At 44.0% G+C, this 21,457-nt stretch overlaps 1 protein-coding gene across 1 annotated transcript in view; it reads left to right on the plus strand.

Moving 5' to 3' along the window:
* CELSR1 (cadherin EGF LAG seven-pass G-type receptor 1) overlaps window positions 1–21,457 on the plus strand; it is a 155,482-nt gene that overhangs the window by 92,345 nt on the left and 41,680 nt on the right. Inside the window, exons 6-8 of the mRNA XM_065743564.1 lie at window positions 18,361–18,518; window positions 19,640–19,803; window positions 21,023–21,148. Of these exons, the coding sequence (XP_065599636.1) occupies window positions 18,361–18,518; window positions 19,640–19,803; window positions 21,023–21,148 (448 nt within the window). The remainder of the gene's footprint in view (window positions 1–18,360; window positions 18,519–19,639; window positions 19,804–21,022; window positions 21,149–21,457) is intronic.

The following is a 21,457-nucleotide window of genomic DNA, read 5'->3' on the forward strand; positions in this document are numbered from 1 at the left end:
CTCTCATCTCCCTGTTGGCAGGGCCACGGTTGCTGCAGCATGGCCTGTGGAGCAGCTCTGACACGCTGTCAGGGAGATAAGGGCCTGGGCAGCCCCAGAATGCTCTTTAAAAGGCAAAGAGATCTGACACGGGTGTTAAAAATAACCCCCTGCCTCATTTTCAGCCAGGGTGGTCAGTGAGTGGTGCTTGCAGTGTTGGGACTGGTGTTTTCCCGGCGTTAATATGGACACTGTCTTTTGTTCCTCAGCCCCACTTCTTCCAATGGGAATGAGCTGGTCCCCATTGTCTGGGGAGAATTTGGGGAAGAGAAGCAGAGCAGGGAGGGCCCTGCCACTGACCTCAACCTGATGCTGAAGGATGCAGCCCTGTGGGGCTCCATGTCCTTCACCTGGCTCCTGTTTGCTGGCAGAGCAGCTCCCTGACTATTTTGTATTTAAAAAGGCTGGAAGAAAAATGCCTATGAGCAGGTTGAAAAGACAATTTAGGGAATTGGGTTGTGCCAGAGTAAATGGGATGCTGTGTCTAAACTTGATGCGGCAAAGACATGTTTGGATAACAGTACCCAAAACTGATGACTTATCCTGAATCACACACAGCTCACAGGTGGGCAGGGGCAGGACAGGAGTTGCACTGTGTCTTGCACTCGTATTGTTTTGCAGGTGCTACGTCTTCCAGAATCCCACTGCACAGTGCCATGTCCTCACCCCAGTTCTGCTTCTGCCCCTTCCCTCTGCACAGTCACAGCGCAGTGTCCCTGAGAGCGGCACACTGAGATTCATTCTTCTTCCTCAGTTTCTTTTTTTTTTGTTAAATTATGTTTTTTAAAAACACTATGCTAGAAAATGTTCAGATTATTTCCCTTTATATTTCCCTTTTTCTTCATACAGCATCAAGGGGAAAAAAAGAAAGAAAGAAAGAAAAAGAGGCTCAGTCTTCTGTGGAACTTTCAGATGCTGCTGCAATTCACATAAGTAGTACCAGATTTTTTCACAGTTGAGGTTAATTTTTCATCTTAAATTTTTGAGAAGAATGGCTAACAGACTTTGACACATAGCCTAAATCACTTCATGCCAAAGCAAATTTTCTTAGATGAGCTTTAAAAGGTCTGGAAGCTGTTCTTGAAATCTGAGTTGATTGTGGTTGGATACAAGAGCAGTCCGAGCAGTTTTTGGCCTCTGCAGCCCTGTGGATGAAGTTTTGCTGAATGTCACCGAAATTTGGATTTCAGGAATAAGCTGTGTGTATGGGGCAGCTCTGGTTGGAAGCTTCTGTAGCATCAGTTTCTCACCCCAGCTGGTGCCTTGCTGCAGGGTCAGCTCAGTGATAGTGATAAGTAAATGTGAAGTAAGCGTAGGAGAATGACTCAGGGATTAATTTCTGTGCTCGACTCAGGAGTAGTGTGCTTGGTAAAATTGCAGGTATCTTCAGTGCTGTCTAATTAATTCCTTATCGTAAGAGTCCCCTGCCCCTGAGGGACAGATATTTGAGACTCAGTAAGAGGAGGTCGGTCTAGCCCCCTTTCAGATCTGACTCCAGCAGCCTGCCTCCGCCCTTCCTCACACATACCAGTATTATTCCTCCCTCAAGACTCTGTTGTGGGTGGATCCCCTTCTGAATTGTGAATCCAAGTCAGAAAAACAGAGGCAGTGTCACTGCAGCTGGTTGCAGGCATTGCCCCACACCTCTGTCCTGTGGGTCAAATCCTCTGTAATTCCTCTTCCAGCCCAATCCTTTCACCGCAGTGATGCTTCCACTCAACACCCTTGGTTTCAGTGGAAATGCCTAAGTGAGCCCTGTGGATGTCTTACTAAGTGTTGGTTCTCTACTGAATTCCCAGGTGGCAGCCAACAAGAGGAAGGAATCTGTAGCTATAGAGGCTATAGGAGCGTTTTATAACTGTTCTCTAGATTCAATTATATCTTAAAAGCCTTGTCACTCACCCATTAGCAACGCAGTGGTTTGCATGTAAGCAGTGTTTTTTTGCAGTTTTAGAGGTTTGCTGGCAGCTGGGGGAAGCAGGAAGGAAATCTGTTTGCTGATTCTGTCAGCTAAAACACATTAGCTCCTGCTGTCCTGATCTCGCAGCCATTAAAGTCAGTGGGTGGTATTGAATTAGAGGTGACCTGCGTGACCTTCTTTCTCAAGAGGTATATGGATCCATACAAAATTCAGAAGAAAGGAGGTACTTCTATTAATTTGGAAGGAAAAGTGGCAGAAGGGGGAAGATTTCCACTTGGCAAATAATGCACTGATGGAAAACAGCAGAAGTGCCTGCTGCTTGTTCACAGGGAAGCAGCAAAATGAGTATTCACTTCACCTTGGTAGCCTGAGTCCTGTCTGCACGATGAGAGCACAGTCAGTCTGTGCTGGTTGAGTTCTTAGTGGTCCTTCGGCTGAATCTGCAAGAGTGAGTGGCAGTCAGTAGGTTTAGTGATACTGATGTTTGTCAGACTGGAATGTGGCCAAAACCACCAGGAAGTTTGATGGTAGCAATGCTCAGTATCAGTAACATTACAGAAATTAACTAGCTTTCACTGTACGTACAGCATCATGTACAACTGTGAGCTGTGTTTGGTACGGGAGATTTCATTGAGCCTGGGTAATGGGTAATGTTTTTAATTAAGTGAAAACTTCAAGCCACTCTCCCAGACTTCTGATAGAAATTCAATTTTGTTGAGAATTTAAGATACACCATCAAATTTATGTTAATGTTTTACCTGACTCATTACCCCAGGGTTGAATTCATCATTTGGCAAGAGATAAAACTGATTTACGTATGGACATGTTCCTTTAATTATAGAGGGCATGAACATGTATATTTATATACTGTGTATTTTGTATGTTACTTATGTATATGACATCAAAGTCACTTAAGGACGTTACTGGTCTGTAGGCAAAAGCTCATTCTGCATCTCTTTAAGGGAGTACAGGGTAATTCTACCTAAAAGATAGAAAATCTGGAAAAGGCAGATTAAAACAAGCAATCTCTGTGTGCCTGAAGTATATTACAGCTGTTGTGGAAGATGGGCTGCACAAATCCCCACATGAGTCACAATGGTGAAGGTAGTTTGGAGAACCTTGGCTGTGCTGATTGCTTAGTCCTCCAGCTCCTAGCAAGGAGATATTCAGGACAAGCATCATGCTTCTTCCACAACCGGACCTATTTGACAGTAGGTAGCAGTAAGGTGCCCTTTTTTCACTCCTTCCTTGCATTCCCTGAAGCTGCTGAAGAGTGACATGCTTGCTGCTTCAGAAACATGGCTGCCTGGGGAGCAGCACCCATTGCCAGAGGAGCAGTTAGCAGGAACCTGCTGCTTTCCTTTTCTAGCTGCAATGGGGTTAGCTGGCCTTCGATTGAGGCAAGCTGAAACTTGAGTCTTGCCAGTAAGACTGAGCTCTGAGCACACTTGAGGGTAGAATTTGCCCGGGCCTTTTCTTCCTGAAGAGCTTGTGCCCATCCCTCTGAATGTGGGGGTTGTATGCTGATGCCAAAATCCCCTCTGCTTCCGTGCCAAGATGCATTCTGTAATTGATTTTCTGCACCTCGGGTACTTTTTGCAGCTCTCCCCTTGTGTGTGCTTGGCCTCCGTGGCTGATCCTAAATGGTTATTAAACTATGCCTGTGTAGCTGTTGTACGGCATCAGCAGAATGAGTGATTTTAGGTCTACATCCACAAATCACATTTTGTGGATGAACAGCAGCAGTGCTGGTGGTGGTCTACCTCTGAGTGGAGGAACTGAGTACTTTCTTAGGACTCAGGAGATGAAATGAAAGAAGGAAATGGGCAGAAAGAAAACAACAACAACGAACAGGAGGAAAGAGCATCCACAAGCCAATCCGGGGCAGTGCTTGGGAAAAGCTCCAATTCCACTCACCTCCAACATCATGGGGTGATCTGCACCATCTCTTATTCCCCTGACACTGCTTCTCCCTGCTGAAATCCCGCCTTCCCCTGCACTCTTGTCTTCTCTTGCACCCACCATTGAGGGAAACCGCTGCCCCCTTTCAGCTCCTGTCCTTCCTCAGGCTGTTCCCTGCCATGTCTGCCAGCCCATCATCATTGCTTCCATCAGACTCAGCTTCCTTATTATCCCCACATGGGTTTCAAAGTGGACTCCAAACAGACTGAAGGAGTCAGGGCATTTAGTGGAGGTTCATTTGCAAAGTATGTTGTCACAGAAGGGATTTGCAGGCAGCTGGGACTTGATGACCCTACTGGGTACCAGCAGCTTTGGTTGCATACAGAGCAGCCCACTTTCCCTGCCATTGATGCTAGCTTGTCCCTAGTTAAGGAAGAAATCCTGAGACCCATAGGTAATGATATAAGAAACAGCTTCTAGTCTAAAATCTGGAGGAGCATCTTGAGGTACTCCACCCTTTTCACCAGTAGCTTCTTTATTTTGGTAGATATTTTATTTGTGTTTTGGACAGATTTAAGAAGTTCCTCATCAGCACAGTTTCATGATGATCTTTCTTTTTTTTCTGGCAGCCCAAGCTTGTTTCTCTATTTGCTAGAATTAGCCATTCCCCGGCATGTAGTTTTATGCATATTAATCAAAAGATACCTAAAGAGGCATAAATTAAGAGCTCACTTATTGAGAGATAGTATTGTTCAATTCTCCTGCAGTGGAAGTCAAATGTAAAGCATATGCAGATCTGATCCAAAATGCTCACCTTCACTCCATGCATCTCCATCTCCATGCACAATTTTTATTGTATGCAAGTAATAAATACAAAGGGCTTTACAAAGGCTTGGTGTTCAGCAGATTTGAGTAAAACCTTTCCATAATGGATAGGGAACAAAGACTTTGAGGTAGATATGACAATATTTGCATGGGCATCTTGGAGATACAAAGTCAATCCAGAGTGACTTTTCTACACAGGTGCCTTCCAAACATCCAGCCCAGTGGCACCTTCTGGCTGAACAAAAGGAATAGGATGGGTAAACACACTGGAGCATGCTCTTTTAGTATAGTGCCTGACCATGTTGCAGCTGTGAGCTCCTCCTGGTTTCTGTCTTGTACAGCTCCTGCATTTTCTCATACTGTTACACGTTACACCTGCAACTCATTAACAGAATAATCTTTAGGATTTTCGTTATCTTTATAGCAAATCTGTAACATTCATCACATGCTTTTATTTTACTGGAGCCTCTGTTTTGACTCTGAGAGCTGGTGTCGAGCAACTGGGAGCACTTCCAAAGGACTTCAGCAGGCACAGGCAAAGTTCCCTTTTAAAAATCAAGTTCCACCTCTGTGCTCACATACAACCATTGTGTTAATCTGCATTAGGGAGATTGATGAAGCACTTTATTTTGAGTAGGGTGGGATGAAATGCAGCAACCTGGACAGTCAGCCCTGCTTTTTGTGGCCCTGTGCCAGGTGCCTGAGGGGCCTGCAGGCACAGGTCTCTCTCTTCTGAAAGCACACCGCTTTCTGGTGAGAGCAAATTCACCTCTTGTGGAAACAGAATTACTCTTTATTCAGGACCGGTAATTCCTGTTAGAAGTGTTAGGTCTGTCCCAAAGCTGACGGGTGAACCAGAGGCTCAGCACAGACCCGTGCCCCACCACTGCCCACCTCCATCCCTGTCCATGTCTGGCATGGAAGCAATGTTTGCCCAGCCTTGACTTCCCCTCTGACGAGGCTGACAGCTACCCCAGTGATTGACAAGACAAACAAATGCCTGCTGTCAAATAGAGACTGCCAGCTCCCTGGACAAAAATCACATAGCTGCTACCAGATTTTGCCCTTGAAGTATTCAGGATGCCATCCAGTGTCGTTTATCTTGATGTGGCTGATGAAATTCTTGGATAGGCGCTGGGTGTTACAGCTTGTGCTGTGAGCACCTCCCACAAAGGGGAGAGGCTTTCTCTTCCTTCCCTTTCATTTTTTTTTTTTTTGGAGCTCTTGTTGAAAAGACAGATCCAACACAAGTCAAATCGTTGGAAATGTAATTTGCAATAAAGATTAGATATGGCTTATGTAAATGTCTATCACTCGTGACATCTGAGCAGACATAATTGTGATCTGAGGGAGAATTTCTGAAGTTAATCCTCCTGGTGGCTTCCAGACTAATTTGTTAAAGGATTGAGGGAGATTTTCTAAGTAAACACAGCAGCTGTTGAAGGTTGTGATATTGTCACTGTTGATCAGGTGAGGGCCCCTCCAGAGTTTAATTCTGCTGTCTCAGAGAAACTCACTGTGTCCACAGTGTCCGTGATCAGCTCAGTCCTCCTCCAGCAGTTCTTGGCATCTCCTGATGGTGGAAAATGCAAAGCATTAATTGCAGTGCTAAGCAAATATTTTTTTGAGGGGGGGCATTGCAAATAGTGTAAAAGTGATGAGTTTTCATGATAGCTTAAGCATGGAAAAGTTTGCAAGACACCAAAAACACAGGGAACAGGGCAGCAGTCCAGTCTCTACCTGTCGTGTTGGAAGAGACTTGTCAGTGGTTACCTAAGTACAGGGTCTCATTTTCACAGAGGAGTTTCTTCAGTTATACAAGGAAGGAAAGCAATTCCATTGAAAAACTCTCTTGCTTTGCCATTCCGGGCCAGAATTTTTACCAGTATCCAGAGAGGCATGTGTGTTTCATTTACTTTCCAACTAAAGAGGCCAAGGAATTTTTACAGTTTACCAGTATGAGAAGTTGCAGAATCACATAATTGTACGTACTGAAAGGGACTTCTAGAGATCATTGAGTCCAGCCAGAGTCTAGCCCAGGTTGCGCAGGTAGGCGTCCAGGCAGTTAATAATAATAAGTTAATAAGTTCATAAGGTTGGAAAGGACCTATAAGATCATCTAGTCCAACCATCCTCCTATCACTATCTCTACCCAACTACTAAATTAAGTCCTTTAGCACCTCATCTAAACGCTTCTTGAACAGCGCTAGGGATGGTGCCTCAACCACCTCCCTAGGCAGGCCATTCCAGTGCCTGACCACTCTTTCAGAAAAGAAATGCTTCCTGAGGTCTAATCTAAATCTTCCCTGGCGCAACTTGTGGCCATTCCCTCTCGTCCTGTCATTACTTATCAGGGAGAAGAGGCCCACCCCCTCCTCACCACAACCCCCCTTCAGGAAGTGGTAGAGTGCAATAAGGTCTCCTCTGAGCCTCCTCTTCTCCAGACTAAACAATCCCAGCTCCCTCAGCCGCTCCTCATAAGACTTGTGCTCCAGGCCCCTCACCAGTTTTGTTGCCCTTCTCTGAACACGCTCCAGGGCCTCAATGTCCTTCTTGTAGTGAGGGGCCCAAAACTGAACACAGTACTCGAGGTGCGGCCGTACCAGAGCTGAGTACAGGGGGATGATCACCTCCCTGCTCCTGCTGGCTACACTATTTCTAATACAGGCCAGGATGCTGTTGGCCTTCTTAGCCACCTGGGCACACTGCCGGCTCATGTTGAGCCGAGCATCAACCAACACCCCCAGGTCCTTTTCCTCTCTACATTCTTCAAGCCATTCTGCCCCAAGCCTATAGCATTGCATGGGGGTTATTGTGGCCAAAGTGCGGGACCCGGCACTTGGTCTTATTGAACCTCATCCCATTTTGCTCAGCCCAGCTGTTCAGCCTATCCAGATCCCTCTGAAGGGCCTCCCTACCCTCAGGCAGTTTGACACATCCTCCCAGCTTTGTGTCATCTGCAAAGGCAGGTCTTGAATGTCTCCAGAGAAGGAGACTCCACCACCTCTCTGTGCAGCTGTGCCACTGCTCCGTCACTGCACTGGGAAGGAGTTCCCGTGCACATTTGTGTGGAACTTCCTATGCTTCAGTTTGTGGCCATTTCTGCTTGTCCTATCACCAAGCACCACTGAAAAGAGTCCATCCTTGTCCCTTTGCCTCCTGTACCTCAGGTACTTATAAACGTGGAGCAGATCCCCTCTGAGTCTTCTTTGCTCAAGGCTGAACAGACCCAGGTCACTCAGCCTTTCCTCCTAAGAGAGGTCAAATGCCATCGTGATACTTTTTTGATAACTTTCTTAAAAGATCAAAAGTTCCTGAATCAGTAGATTTTTGTGCTTTTGGTGGGTAGACTTGTATACTCATAAAGCACGGTGGTAGCTAGGGCTGGAGGCACCCATGTGATACAGGTATGACCTTTGAATTAGAGGAATTTGTTTCTGTACTTTTGCATTATGTATCTGTACTATGTGTTCCTGGTGCTAGTGGGCATAGCTGTTTGAAAAAGAACAGAGCAATTAAAATTATAAGCATCCAAAGGAAGGGAAAGAAATTAGATTTTCCATTGCTGAATGCAGGCCAGGATTTTACAAAGATCAAAATGTTGTTCTAGTCAAACACATAAAATGTTCCTCGTGCCTGAGTGAAAAACATGTCATTTCCTACATGCTCAAAAGTCAGTTTTGAAATTGTCACGAGAAAAGGTAACCTCTGCAGAAATAGCTCAATGTATGAGTAATTTCCTCATGATTCAGACTCCCATCTTTGCCAAGCCTCAACTCAACAACTTCCACAGAAGTCCTGAGGATCATCAGTGTGAGTCCTGGATAAGATCATAGGTTTGATGTACAGAAACCAAAGCTTGACTAATTCTAGAAATAACACACAATGTCATTAACAGCTAAGGTGGATAATCTGCAGCGTTACCTGCCTGAAGTTCTGGTGGTTTTACCATCCTTTGAAATCCTTAAGTCATGTCATCCTTTCCCTTTCAAATGGAAAATCTTAGCTCAAGTGATCTGTGTTGTTGGGGCAGGAACTCAACGGTTCTGTGGTGAGTTCTATTTTATTAGGCAGAAGCGTGAGTAGTTAATAACATCAGTCCCTTTCACCCATAAAATGGGGCAGGATCTTGTGGAAACCCATCCAGAGCTCCATCTTCTGTGTTGCAGGTGGGGAGGGTGAAAGTTGGGAAGGCAGGGGTAGTGTTGCTGTGAGGTTGTCTCAGTCTTACACTCCTCCACATCCCTCTAACTCTCCCTTAGCAGGACTTGCAGTGGCCTGTGACAGCCATTCCTTCGTTCCTGACACCTCCTGGAAATCACTACAGGGTTGCCTGGCTAGTGTGTACTTTCTTTTGTCCTGCCCTGACATGGTTGCATGGTTGCAGGTTTTAGTGGGCGTAATGGGGGCAGCCAACCTGCTCTTGCAGAACATGATATTTCTCATTGCAGGTTTCAGTTACTAGTAATTGTTTTTGTTGATTTTTTTTTCCTGGTAAAGGATAAGTGAAAAGTGATTAATACCTGAGAAAGGAAATCAGGGCTTGGCTGTAGAGCGACATTCCATTGCCTTGACACAAAATAACAAATAACTGGCCTCTAAATCTGTGTCTCAGGAAATGAAAGTGTAAAGCAGTGAAAGTCATCTGAGGGTCATTGAAATGCAAAGTGTGTCCTGCTTCCCAGCCCTGAATTGCTCAGCTATCTGTAACAGCTTGGAGAAATGTTAGGGAGGAAGTGGGCTAGGCCAGTGCAGAATGCTTTGCTGTCTTTCTCTCCCCAGTGCTCTTGAAACATTATTCTGGCAGAATTTGCAAGCAACACCTGACATACTTGTTTTGATAGTGATTTTATATTTGCATGTAAAAGGGACGTGTCAGAAGCACTACCCAGGATTTTTGCGCAGAGAATCTTAAAGTCAATACCAAACACTGCTTTAAGCCTGTGTCCACCTCTCCCCTTGCCATGGGCTCAGCTGTGTGGTTCCCATGGCCCTGGTCTTTCTGCCTTGCAGACAACCAAGCTGGCACCAGACAGGCTGTGTCAGCTCGGGTTCTCTAACACCTTCACACCACAAATCTGGGAGATTCAGTAGAATCTCCCAAAAAGGTGATTTTCAGCTCCTCTGAAAGCTGAAGAGGTGGGAAGGTGGCAGGCTGGAGGGTCTTTAGCTCGTTTTCAGGCCTCAGCTTCAGTACTGCTCTGGAGGCTGTGCTGTTAAGAGATGGGGAACAGGTGGTGGGGTTACCAAGTGCCATTCAGCACTGGAAGCAATACACTTAGTTCTGGTTTCACTGACACTGTGACATCACATAATATTCTTCAGGTTTGGCAGGTTTGGGTCCCAGTCATTGGGGGTCACACCTATGGTGACATCCATTTATTTCCCTTCCTCAAGTGCTGCTATTTTTTTGTGCTTTTCTGTTTCTGACTAAGTATGTTATTCTTCCAAAAATGCTTCTGTCCTTTTTGTTGTTGCAAAGGAACATTTTCACCCTCTATTCTGTTTTGGAGGGGGTGAAACACCAATTTAGCATGGCATGCTGTTTTCAGCAAAGTAATTGAAATGGCACCTCAGGAATTCAGTGCAAGGACTTTGAAGTGCACTGCTATCTCCCTTTAATCACATACTAAATCTGTAGTGACTCACTGATTTCTGGTGAACTTTTCAGGCATTTTGCATGTCTGTGGAGTGAGGGGAAGCAGTGCTTTGCAATTACCTGGAGACCAGAGGGTCTGGGGGACTCTCACATAGTCCATACGGCAGTGTGTGTCTCCTGGGTTTGATAGACCCAGTTGTGTCCCTGCCACCTGCCCTGAGCTGCAGCACAGTTAGAATCATAGAATTATTTAGGTTGGAAAGACCACTAAGATCATATAGTCCTAACATCAACCCATTCCCACCATGCCCACTACTCATGTCCCTCACTGTCACATCCATGCAGCTCTTGAACACCTCCAGGGATGGTGACGCCACCACCTCCATGGGCAGCCTGTGCCACTGCCTCACAACTCTTGCTGAGAAGAAATTGTTCCTAATATCCAGCCTTGGCAAGATGTCACATGGGACAAGGTTAAGGGAGAGTTGGCTGTTTTATGCTTTTTCTAGGTGTTACCTGCACCCTGACAGTAATAGTGTTTTCAACCTCAGTGCATGAATAAGTTGTAAAAAATACTGTTATAGAAAGCAAAATATGTGTGGGAGTTGTACTCTGACATGGGGACAAATAGTGAAGGGAGATTTGCTGAAGTGGGATAGGAGAGCACCTGAAAGAAAGCACCTGAAGGAGAACAAGGCTGCAAGGGGAGAAGGTGATATGAAAAAAGGTAGAAAAAGGATTCTGAGAGCAAGAGATGGTAGGGAGAAGGAGCACAGCCATAGGGGCACAACAGGGAAGAGGAGAGGTCTGCAAAGGGCCAAAATTTTATAGTCAAATCCAAGAGCATGTCTTTGCAGGAGTTGTATGGGACTTGTGGAGAAAAGTGATAAAAGGAGTACTTCTGGATGCCAGCTGTGCATGCACATTGCTCTTCACAGCTCTGCTGTGAGGCCCCGTGCCATTGCCCCATGGTGGGACACAAGATGGGACATGAGGCCGCTCCGTCTCTGCCGCTCCGTCTCTGCAGGGCAGTGCTACTCACACATGCCACATCCGCTGACCGTGTGAGCAGCCTGTCTCCTGGATGCAGCCAGAAAGGAGATAACAAACCAGGCCAGTTGAACCCGCTCAGCCCCGCAGCCCAGCCTGGATGAGGACTGCTGGTGTTGCAGGGAGTTTGTCTAGGAAAAGGAACTGGTCTGGTGGCTTTTCAGCATTTGCATTTTTGATTCACTGATGGGAAGCTTTGGGGTTTTCCTTTTCACTGTCACAGGCTCTCATGTTTCTGTATAGACTCGAGCCAAGTTTGTATAAAGAAATGCCATTAAAATATTCAGGGAGTAAAAGGGGATGCATACATCAAAGGAATGAGGGCTTGATGTGAAATGATGCAGCCTGCTTTTCCCTGGTGACTCATCAGGAGGGATCCAGTGGATGTTTGTACGAGATTTTCTATTCTTCACATCGCTCATTTTAAAGGTGCTCTGGAAATCTCTAGAGGGAAACTTGAAAAAAGCAGAGATCAACATTAATGGTTTCTCTTAATCTAACCTGATTTAGAATTTCGTGACTGATCAGAAAAATTCACGGCACGGTACTAAGCTTCTGGCATTTCTCTCCTTGCTGCTGGACGATGCGTTTGTTTTTTCCTGCTTATTTATTTATCCTCGTTGCTGGGCCGGCTGGGGGCTGCTGGCCCAGGCAGAGCGTGGCAGCAGGCGGTTAATGAGCTTTTTGACCACTGATGCAGCACAGCATTGCCTGGGAATCGGAGAGCTCACTGCCTTCTAGGAGTTGGATGGCAGCACAGGGGCCGGCGGGTTAACGAAGGGGCCGGGGGCTGGCGGGCGGCCTAATGAGTGCCAGCGAGCCCAGAGGGGGATGGTCCAGCAGCAGCATCCCATGGGACCCACTGCTGGGGGCTCCATTTTCCTCCACTATCACTGGAGCTGGAAGGGCTGGGAAGAAAAGAGCCCCAAAGGGAGTGAGTGTGAGGCACTGGAACAACACTTGGTTTCTGAACCAGTAAGTTAACAATGTGGAGGAGTGTTGTTTTGTATTAAAAATAGCTAGGAAACAGATTCTTTTTAACCTTTAACCACTCATAACAGTCAATAAATCATTAGTTACTGATTAACAGAAACAGAAGGGTAGCTTATTGTCCAGTAACCAAACTCTTGGAAACCCTGAAAGGCTGGCACTGAATTCAGGATGGCTTTTCTTTTTACAGATTCACACTTATTTAAAGACAAATAAGTCAAGCTCTGCATATTAAACAATGCCACACAAAGCATTTGGACAGTAGTCCAACTTTCTAAAACAGATTTTTGATGCATAGAGTGAGCTGAGGAAAGGCAGCATTTGCATGTGGCATTATATATATCCTCTGAGAAAAGCAGTGCTCTGATGCCAAGCATAGTTCAGTTTGATCTCATTTTCAGGAGTTCTCATAGTCTTGGCTATAATTGCAAGCTCCTACTGCGTCCTCTCCTCCACTGTCAGCCCTTCACTGTGCTCAGTGGGGCAGCTGGCCGGAAGGAGCCATGGCCAGGGCTGGAACTGCAGAGCACAGCTTTGAGCTCGAGGCCGGGAAATGCCCACGAAGACTGAACACCGTTCTGTGTCTGACCAAAAATGCTCTACTGTCACTCTTTCCATCTTTGCAAGATGTCAAATGACAATTTTTAGTATGAGAATGAAACTTAGAATTTGGTGGAAAGTGTTCCAGGTGGTGAAGACGTTTGAGAGACCTTTGGAAATGATCTGGAGACTGCCCAGAGAAGTTGTGGATGTCCCATACCCAGAGGTGTTCGAGGACAGGTCGGATGGGGCCCTGGGCAGCCTGGTCTGATGCCTGAATTAGTGGGTGGCAGGGTGGCTGGAACAAGATAATTTTTGAGATCGCTTCCAACCCAAGGTATTCTATGATTCTGTGATCTTATGGATTAAATAATACAGGGTGAGATCCAGAGGGCTATTCCTCATTGCTGCTGCTGATTGACCAAACGAACATCGGCACTTGGCAATATTTTGTGTACAGTATTTGTCTGGTTTAATTCAAGGTAAATTTAGCAAAGATGGACTATTTGCTTAAACCTCTGCAATGATTTTGCATCATGACTTTTGAAAACGATATTATTTATCAAGTAAAAATGTAACGTAAATGTTTTAAGAATGCAGAACAAGTCTTCCATTATCCATTAATCTGTATGTCTTTTCCACTCACTATGCATTATTAGACCATCTGTGTCTTTAATAAGTAACTGTGTGAGTTCCAGCAGTTAAATATTTACTTTAAAATAATAAAGGATCCAAATGAAACTGAGATACATCAGAATCTCTCTCTGATGTTTTAAGTGGAATGAGAGTAGATTTGTGCAGTAGATACGCAAACTATAAACATATGTGTTTTGATGACCTTCTCTCCTCTATCCGGCTCCATTTATACAACACGAGTTCACACATTAAGCTTCTCAGCTTTTTTCAGGCACCTGTGAGGATCTACATATGTTTCTTTCTGTTGGAATTGCAGGGTGGTGTCAAAACAGTTCATCGCTCCGCACTTGGGTTTCATTGCAGTCAGATCTGGCATCTCTAGTAAAGTACTTTTTCAGTGGCATTTTCTCACTCCGTCATCAAATGCAGCTGCAGGAGATGCCTGCAGGTGGTCTGCAGCCATGTTGGCAGCCAAGGGGAGGAGCAGCACTCCACAGCCTGAAAATGGCCATTGCTTACTGTGTGCTTACTGCCATTGTTTGAGGAACATAAATATGGTCCATCTTGTTTTACAAATGAAGAAAAATGAAGAGAGCTCTTTAATGTGCCAGGGCCCTGCTTCCTTCTCTTCTCCTCATTAGTCACTATGCAGTTATGACAAACGAGCATAGATACCAATGCAGCAGACTTTAGTATGGGATACACCAGATAGTTGAAGAATCATGATATGATATAATACATGATAACGGTAATGTGCTGCAACATTTGCATTTCTTTTTTTTTTTTTTTCTTTTTTTTTTTTGGTTTTCAGTTCAGGACATACACATTCTTTTGTACTTTGTTGAAGGGTGACCAAGCTTTCTCTAGCACTGCTTGGTTCCTCTCCTTGCTACTCACTTTTTCAGCATGTGGTCTTTGAAGTTTGAATCCCAGCTCCTCTCTGGGCAAGCAGTAAGTTAAAAGGCAGTCTTTAGGGCAGTGCAAGCTAAATTCTCAGTTCCGTGAGCAGGAACTCAGTTACGTGACTTGCATGGCCATTAATGGGGGTCATGCTGGTAAATTCCTGTACACCACACTGAACATTTACTCATGAGTGCAGAATTGGCACACCAGTGAAACGTGCCTTTTGAGGGTAGCGTGGTGTTTCAGGAGATGAGGCTGACAGGCAGAAAGGACTGCTAAGGAGCTAAATGAAAGTCTGGCTTTTAACTCCTTGAACACATTTCCAGAAAATAATAGTGTGAATTGATGCTGTTTTGTGTTAGCTGTTCCTCCTGTTAGGGATCAGTCTTGCTCCAGTAATACTCCACGGAAGTGGAGATCATGCTGGAAATGTAGATGTCTGTGCCGTCATTTAGCACTCAAAACTGACTTTATCGTGCATTTTACAAGTATTAATTGCTATGATATGTTTTCCTAGGAACACAGGTCAGCTCACTGCTTTAACATAAGCTCCTCTAATTGCATACAAATTAGGTTCTTTTTTGTAATTTTTGACCCTGCTGCTCTCCCTAAAAATGACCGCTCCCATGGCTGGGCATCACCTGGTGATTTCCAGCCTACATCACTCGTGGGCATCTCTTACCCATTTGTTCTTGTACTGCATCCATTGCAATTATAGCATCTTCTCAGTACCAAAACCCTTCCTCAGCTGTCCTTTGCTAGCCTTCACCTTTTGATCTTTTTGATAAGGTACGTTTTCCACTGCCCTGACCACGCTGCTGTGCATCAGCTCTAGTTTGAAGTTACTTGTAATAAGTGGAATCAGAATTATCTGCAGAATTATCTATACTCTTCATTGTGATTGCTTTATGTTTTTAACCATGCCATGTTTCATTATAGTTTCGTAGCTGATTAATACAGTTAATTCTTCTGTACTTTTCCATCATTGATAGCCAGGAATCCCTAAGCCTGCAGTAGAAGTTCTTGTTATTAGATCCCAAGTTTTGTGTTGTGTGATTAATTCTCTAAGACTAATATTCAAAGTGATTCATTTCTCATAGTACTTCCTTTGAATCACCATAAAACTGTATTGAATACTAATAAAAATATTAAATTAATAAAATCAGTTTCATGATTAAATTCTGCAAGAACTCTTAACTTAGGCTCTCTCAGTTCCAGCCTTTTGTTTTTATTTACATTGTTTCAGATATAAGATATTCCTTAAGTTATGTTCTGAGAAGACCAGTAGTATAGTACTTGGCACATGTAAAAGAAATAAGAAGTCCAGATCACATTAAATCACTCAAAGAATTTCTTTCCATTCTCAGGAGCATATTCTTTCATTTTTGGCCAGTTCTATCAAATGGGGCTTTCAGCATGCTCAAAAAATCGTGACATGTTTGAACTGAGGATGGTTTGAACTTCATACAGGTTGTTTTTTTTTTTTTCATTCTCTGGAGTATTTCATTTATTTTTCTTCAGCTCATGGTTCTGTGTGGTCATCAGAGCTGAAGAGATGCCAGAGGTCTGCACTGCAGTTACCAGTCAGCATCTAAAGAAAAACTTTGCTATTTCAATGTTAAATTAAAGAAGAGGAAAAAAATTCAATTTACCACTCTGGCTACTTGACTGTGAAGGAGCAGCTGCAAACTGATGAGTCTCATCAGGTTGCAGTCTTGATTAACATTGGGCAGATCTCTCCTGCTGCGAGAGTAAATACCCTTCCTTTGTCAAGGCTCCCATGTAAGAAACAATAGATTATTTCAGTGAAGCAAGAGAACATAAATGTTAATCAAATCATTCCTCTGAATGAATAGAAGTAGCACCCAGAATGTAAACATTTTAATTTTGGAAGGGAATGTCTGCCTGTCGGCTAGTTTGTTTTTTATGTGTTTTTTTTCATTTACTTCGAAAAGCTGCTCACTGTTTCCACCGTAATACTTTCAGCACCACAACTATACATGCTTCCTGTCTTTCCAAGCTAGGCAGCAGCAAAGCCCATAGAGTATCAGAAAAATAAAATCTGCTTTAATGTGAGTTAGGAGGGGTCAAAACCTTCTACTGCATAGCTGCCAAACTGTGTGATCACATTAGTTCACATTAAGTAGAGGAAATGGAAAATACTTTCCAACTGGAACTGACACCAGGAAACATCTTTTTAAGAAGTTTTTTATGTGTTAGGGTAATTTATCCTATAAATAAATCTCGCCGTCTTTACTGATGATGGTACAATTTTAATTATTTTAATGTATTTATGCGTGTACAATTGTAGCAGAAGGAATTGGCTTTTATTCCCTTACTGCTTCCTTGCTCACTCTATAAAGAATGGATTTCCTTGCTTGCTCTATAAAGAATGGATTTCAGCACACATCTGAACCGTGTGTGTTCTGAAGTGGATGTACAGCAAACTACAGTGTCATGCCTGGCCAGCTTCCATTTTCCTATGATTACAACCCTTGTTGATCAACACGTCCTAAAAGTATACCTTGGCTTTCAGTTATGCTGCATGTCTGGGTCAGATCCTGACTTGTTCACTCCTGTGAGGTGTCCCTTTGGTCACAGAGGAATGGCAGCAAAGTCAACATGAAGGTGTTTTCTTACACAATTTCTGAGCTCTTCACCGAGGCCATCATGCTGCTGTTCATATGTGCTCCCTTTTTTAACCATGATGACACACCTCTCCACAGAGGGATGAGTCTCCTGAGGCGGTTCAGCTTCTGTGCATCAGATGTGGTCTCCTGTCAGTGATGTGGGGTAGATCTTGTATCCCTCCAGTGGGAAATTAGTGGATACATACCAGAGATAAGGGATGTGCTTGTGGTGGGGGTGATTGGGTTTGGATTCTCAGTGATTCTGCAGGCTTTCTTTCTGTCTGTTGGAATCACGAAATTTCCCCAGTTTTTGATGGTTGCTGAAGTGGGGGTGACAGTTCCTGTGCGTGAGGTAGCAGTGAAGTTACAAGGCTGAGTATGATAGTTCTAGTTTTGGTGCCCACATTTGTGCACCAGGGTACTTTGTGTTGGGCAGGCAGGAGTTTCCCGCTGTCTGGATGAGCCCAGACATCAGGGCAAACCCCAAGCTTCTTTTGCTTTTCTAAGATGCACTTTCTTCCTGTCTTTCATGCACCACCCATGATGTCAGTCTGTACGAGCAGATCCACCTCTTGGCTTTGTTTACCCATCTCTGTGGGTTGGTGATCTCTTTTCTGTGATGAGAAGTGGGGGCTTCTCAGCTGGCCCAGCAGTGCACATAGGGTTTCCATACCCATCCTGCAGTGGGAAGACACAAGCAGCCTTCATGTAAACACTCTCCCCATTATCAGAAAACCTTTCACTATAGCCTTTTTTTTTTTTTTTGAAGCCTGCACTGTGCTTCTGGTGGCTCTGACAGAGCTTCCCCTTCAGAGGAAACTTGGTCTAAGCATTCAGCCTCATTTGTGATATTACATCACATCACTCTGTTTTTTCTGTCTTTGGGCAGAAACGATGTTATGGAAGTGAATTCATTCAATTGAGGTGAGGAGAAATGGAGGTGAGGAGAAATGGAGGTGAATTCATTCAGTTGAGGTGAGGAGCTGCAAAATGAACAAAATAAATTAGAGTTTGTTACGCAGAAGAAAACACCTTTTTGAACTGATTTGAGCCCAAACGGTTCAGAGTGGAAAATACTGAGGTCACTTCTGACCATGCAGTGTATCACACTGGGTGTATATGAAACCCTCTAATGTCATCCATTTTGTTTTTTTTTTTTCTTGACTAGGTATTGTTGGTCAAATTAGCTTCTTCTATTTCATTTACACATCCTATTTTTGTCCCTCTTCAGGAGTAGTAAGAAGTGTGCTGTTAAGCTATCTGAACCAGCACTTAAATCTTTGCATGTATATAGCATTGTATGACATGCCATTTAATTCTTTAAGCCCAACATTGGGCGATTAGGAATTCCCCATGGGCCTTCAGGGGAGAAGGTGGCAGTGGTGACCGTGGATGACTGTGACACAGCAGTGGCCGTACGCTTTGGGAGCCTCATTGGAAACTACACCTGTGCTGCCCAGGGGACTCAGACTGGCTCAAAGAAGTAAGAATTTCCTCTGTTTGTGTTTTTCATTCGTTCTCTTCCTCTCGGAAAGAGTCAGCAATGTGAGGTTAACAATCAAACCAATGAAGTCTGAAAAACAGATACAATTAAACAAGAAAACTTGACAAGTTCTGGTTTGGCTGATGAAATTTGGTAGAGGCTACTATTCACAATTTCACATAGACACGGATGTGTGCCTAAATTACGCTGAAATGAACCGGAAAAAAATACACCAGAAAGAGCTAGAAATCAGAGTAGATGGCCCAATAACCCACTCATGAAAATGCAGATGGCAAATAAAATGCTGAGCTTTATTAGGAAGGGGGGTAGCTGCAGAGCTTATTACTTCCATCACTTAAGTTAACAGTCCTATTTTCAAAGGAGATGGAAATGAAAAGGTCACTGCAACCCATCAGGTGTGAGAAAAAAACTTACCTGTGAAGAAAGACCAAAAAGACTATTCCTGTTGAGTTTAAGGAGGAAATGGACAGGAAATGGCATAGTAGGGGAACAAAATAATGAATGATATCAGAAAAGCCATTGATATGCCCACACTCCTCTAGAATCCCAAGTAGAGGGAGAGTCATAAAAATTAGAGATAATTCAAGCTGACCAAATTATAGACTCTTCGCGGTCTGGAGTCAATCAGTGGAATCTGTTTCCATCAATAATATATTCAGAAGGATTAAAAAGGATTGGCAGTGTGTGGTAATGAAGTCATTGTATGAAAGTCTACAACACCTCAACCCTATTGTTGTGGAGTCTAAACCAGCCCCTGGCTTCCTGGTGTCGGAAAGAACTGGCCCACACCTATACTTTTTTCCATAATTTTAATTTTCTTCCACACATTGGCCACTGTTAGAAACATGTTGTTGGGTTCTGTGTGCATATGGCAGCCCCTAATTGACGGGTTATGGTATTTCTGCATTGTCACCAAGAGCAGCTATTGCACCAGAGAGTTGTTTGATTACACGCTCTGAAACTGCTGCTGTAGCAGAGGGAGGTGTATGGCAACACAAATAAACTCAACATCTCCAGCGTGCTTAAGGAAACAGTAAGATAAGAATCAAAACAAAACAAATGGCATGCAGGAAACAATGATCATTTCTTTGTTCCTTCAGGTCGTTGGACCTGACTGGCCCTCTGCTTCTCGGCGGCGTCCCCAACTTGCCAGAAGATTTCCCGGTGCACAACAGGCAGTTCATTGGCTGCATGAGGAACCTCTCCATCGACAGCAAGCCAATTGACATGGCTAGTTTCATTGCCAATAACGGCACACTGCCAGGTAGGAAGGACCAAAGGCTCAGAAGTCAACAGGAGAAAGCTCTCTGCCCTAGCTGTATGTAAAACAGAGCTTCAGAAGGGTGGGCACTGTGAGTAGCCCTGTGCCCGGGACGACTGCAGCCAGGCCTGCTCAGCACACCTCGTCTGTTTGAGCAAGGTGCAGTCAGTGCCTGTGCCAAGGACACATGCCATAGCCTGTGGCATGGTGCACACTTAAACGTGTAAGTGGCATGCAGGAAAGGGCTGGGCCTGTTTAGACCTTCTGCATCACTGCAAGTTTCTCCCAGGAGTTTGCACAGCTAATTTACTCTTTTTTAAAAAACAAAAGAATAACTGCCTTTTCAATACCACTTTCCTCTGAAAGCCAATGGGATTGTTTATAAAGACTTCTTCATGAATTACGTTTATCCTGTAAGTCAGGTTGTGCAGTTTTCCATGTCTGAAGCCGGCTTCATGCAGTGGCCTGTTAGAATTTCTGGGTTGGTTTCTTGTCTCTGGATCAACAAAGATTAATTCCGATGTACAGAATGTTCTCAACAATGTAAAGCTGTCACTTACACAGAAGGGTGGCAGGTCCTTTCCTTTCACCCTGCTGAAGGTCTGTGTAACAGATAAGCTCTGTTTTTTATTTGGTGTGTTGATCATGTAATAAGAAGGAAGTTGTAGCATAAGCTTCAGATTACTTTTTTATTTTGGAGCAATTTTTTAACATTCATGACACTTAACATTTCCTGGAAATAAACATCAGGAAGGACATAAGAAGTGTTTTTTTGAGATTGGATTTCTTTTTCCTCATTTCAAAGCACGTTCCCACATGGTTTAAAACCTACAATAGCTTTACTCCTCTGTGTGACAGTACACGTTGCCTTTCCCTGATTAGTTTCTTGATTACATGACAGTAAATTGAGAACAGTAGTGCTGAGTCACAGCACTGGTTGATCTGTCTGTCTCCTGCAGTGGCTGCCAGATACTTGCACCAAATTTTCTCTTGATTTACAGAGATTTACAGCTCAGTGATTGAACTCAAGAGCTATTGATAGGTTTGTCTGTATGAATTTGACACTTGCCCAGCTCATGAAAACTTTTGCGTCCCACATTTTGCTTCACTGGTTTCTAGTGTATTTATTTAGAAAAAAGAAAGGATGTAGTGATTCAGATTCAGTCATTCAGAGCCCTTCCTTGCTGAAGCTGTGTCAAGAAACTGTTCTTCTGCATTGTAGGCTGTGCAGCACAGAGGAACTATTGCGAAGCCAACTGGTGCCAGAATGGAGGCACGTGTGTCAACAAGTGGAACACCTACATCTGTGAGTGCCCTGTACAGTACGGAGGGAAGAACTGTGAACAAGGTATGGTGCAAGGACCCCTCTGTGTGTCATCTCATCCTGTTACCAGTCATTGACATCTCAGAGCATTGGTGTCCAACTGTGGCAATTCAAGGAATAAGAAATAGAGGACTGCAATTGAAAAATTGCCTTTTGTCTGTTTCAAATCCATGTGAGATCACCTGTATAGTAAATAAGATAGCTGACTAACTGATGGGTAACAGCAGCTTTCATTAATTTACTTAACGTGACCAAAGTAGTTCCACAGCACTTGGCAGTATTCGGTAATTTGTTTATAATAAAAATGCCAAATCCTAAGCCCTCTTAAATCAG

The sequence above is a fragment of the Cyrtonyx montezumae genome, unplaced genomic scaffold, assembly GCF_038088225.1.
Source record: "Cyrtonyx montezumae isolate F1298 unplaced genomic scaffold, pur_monq_1.0 scaffold_3, whole genome shotgun sequence".
Lineage (NCBI taxonomy): Eukaryota > Metazoa > Chordata > Aves > Galliformes > Odontophoridae > Cyrtonyx > Cyrtonyx montezumae.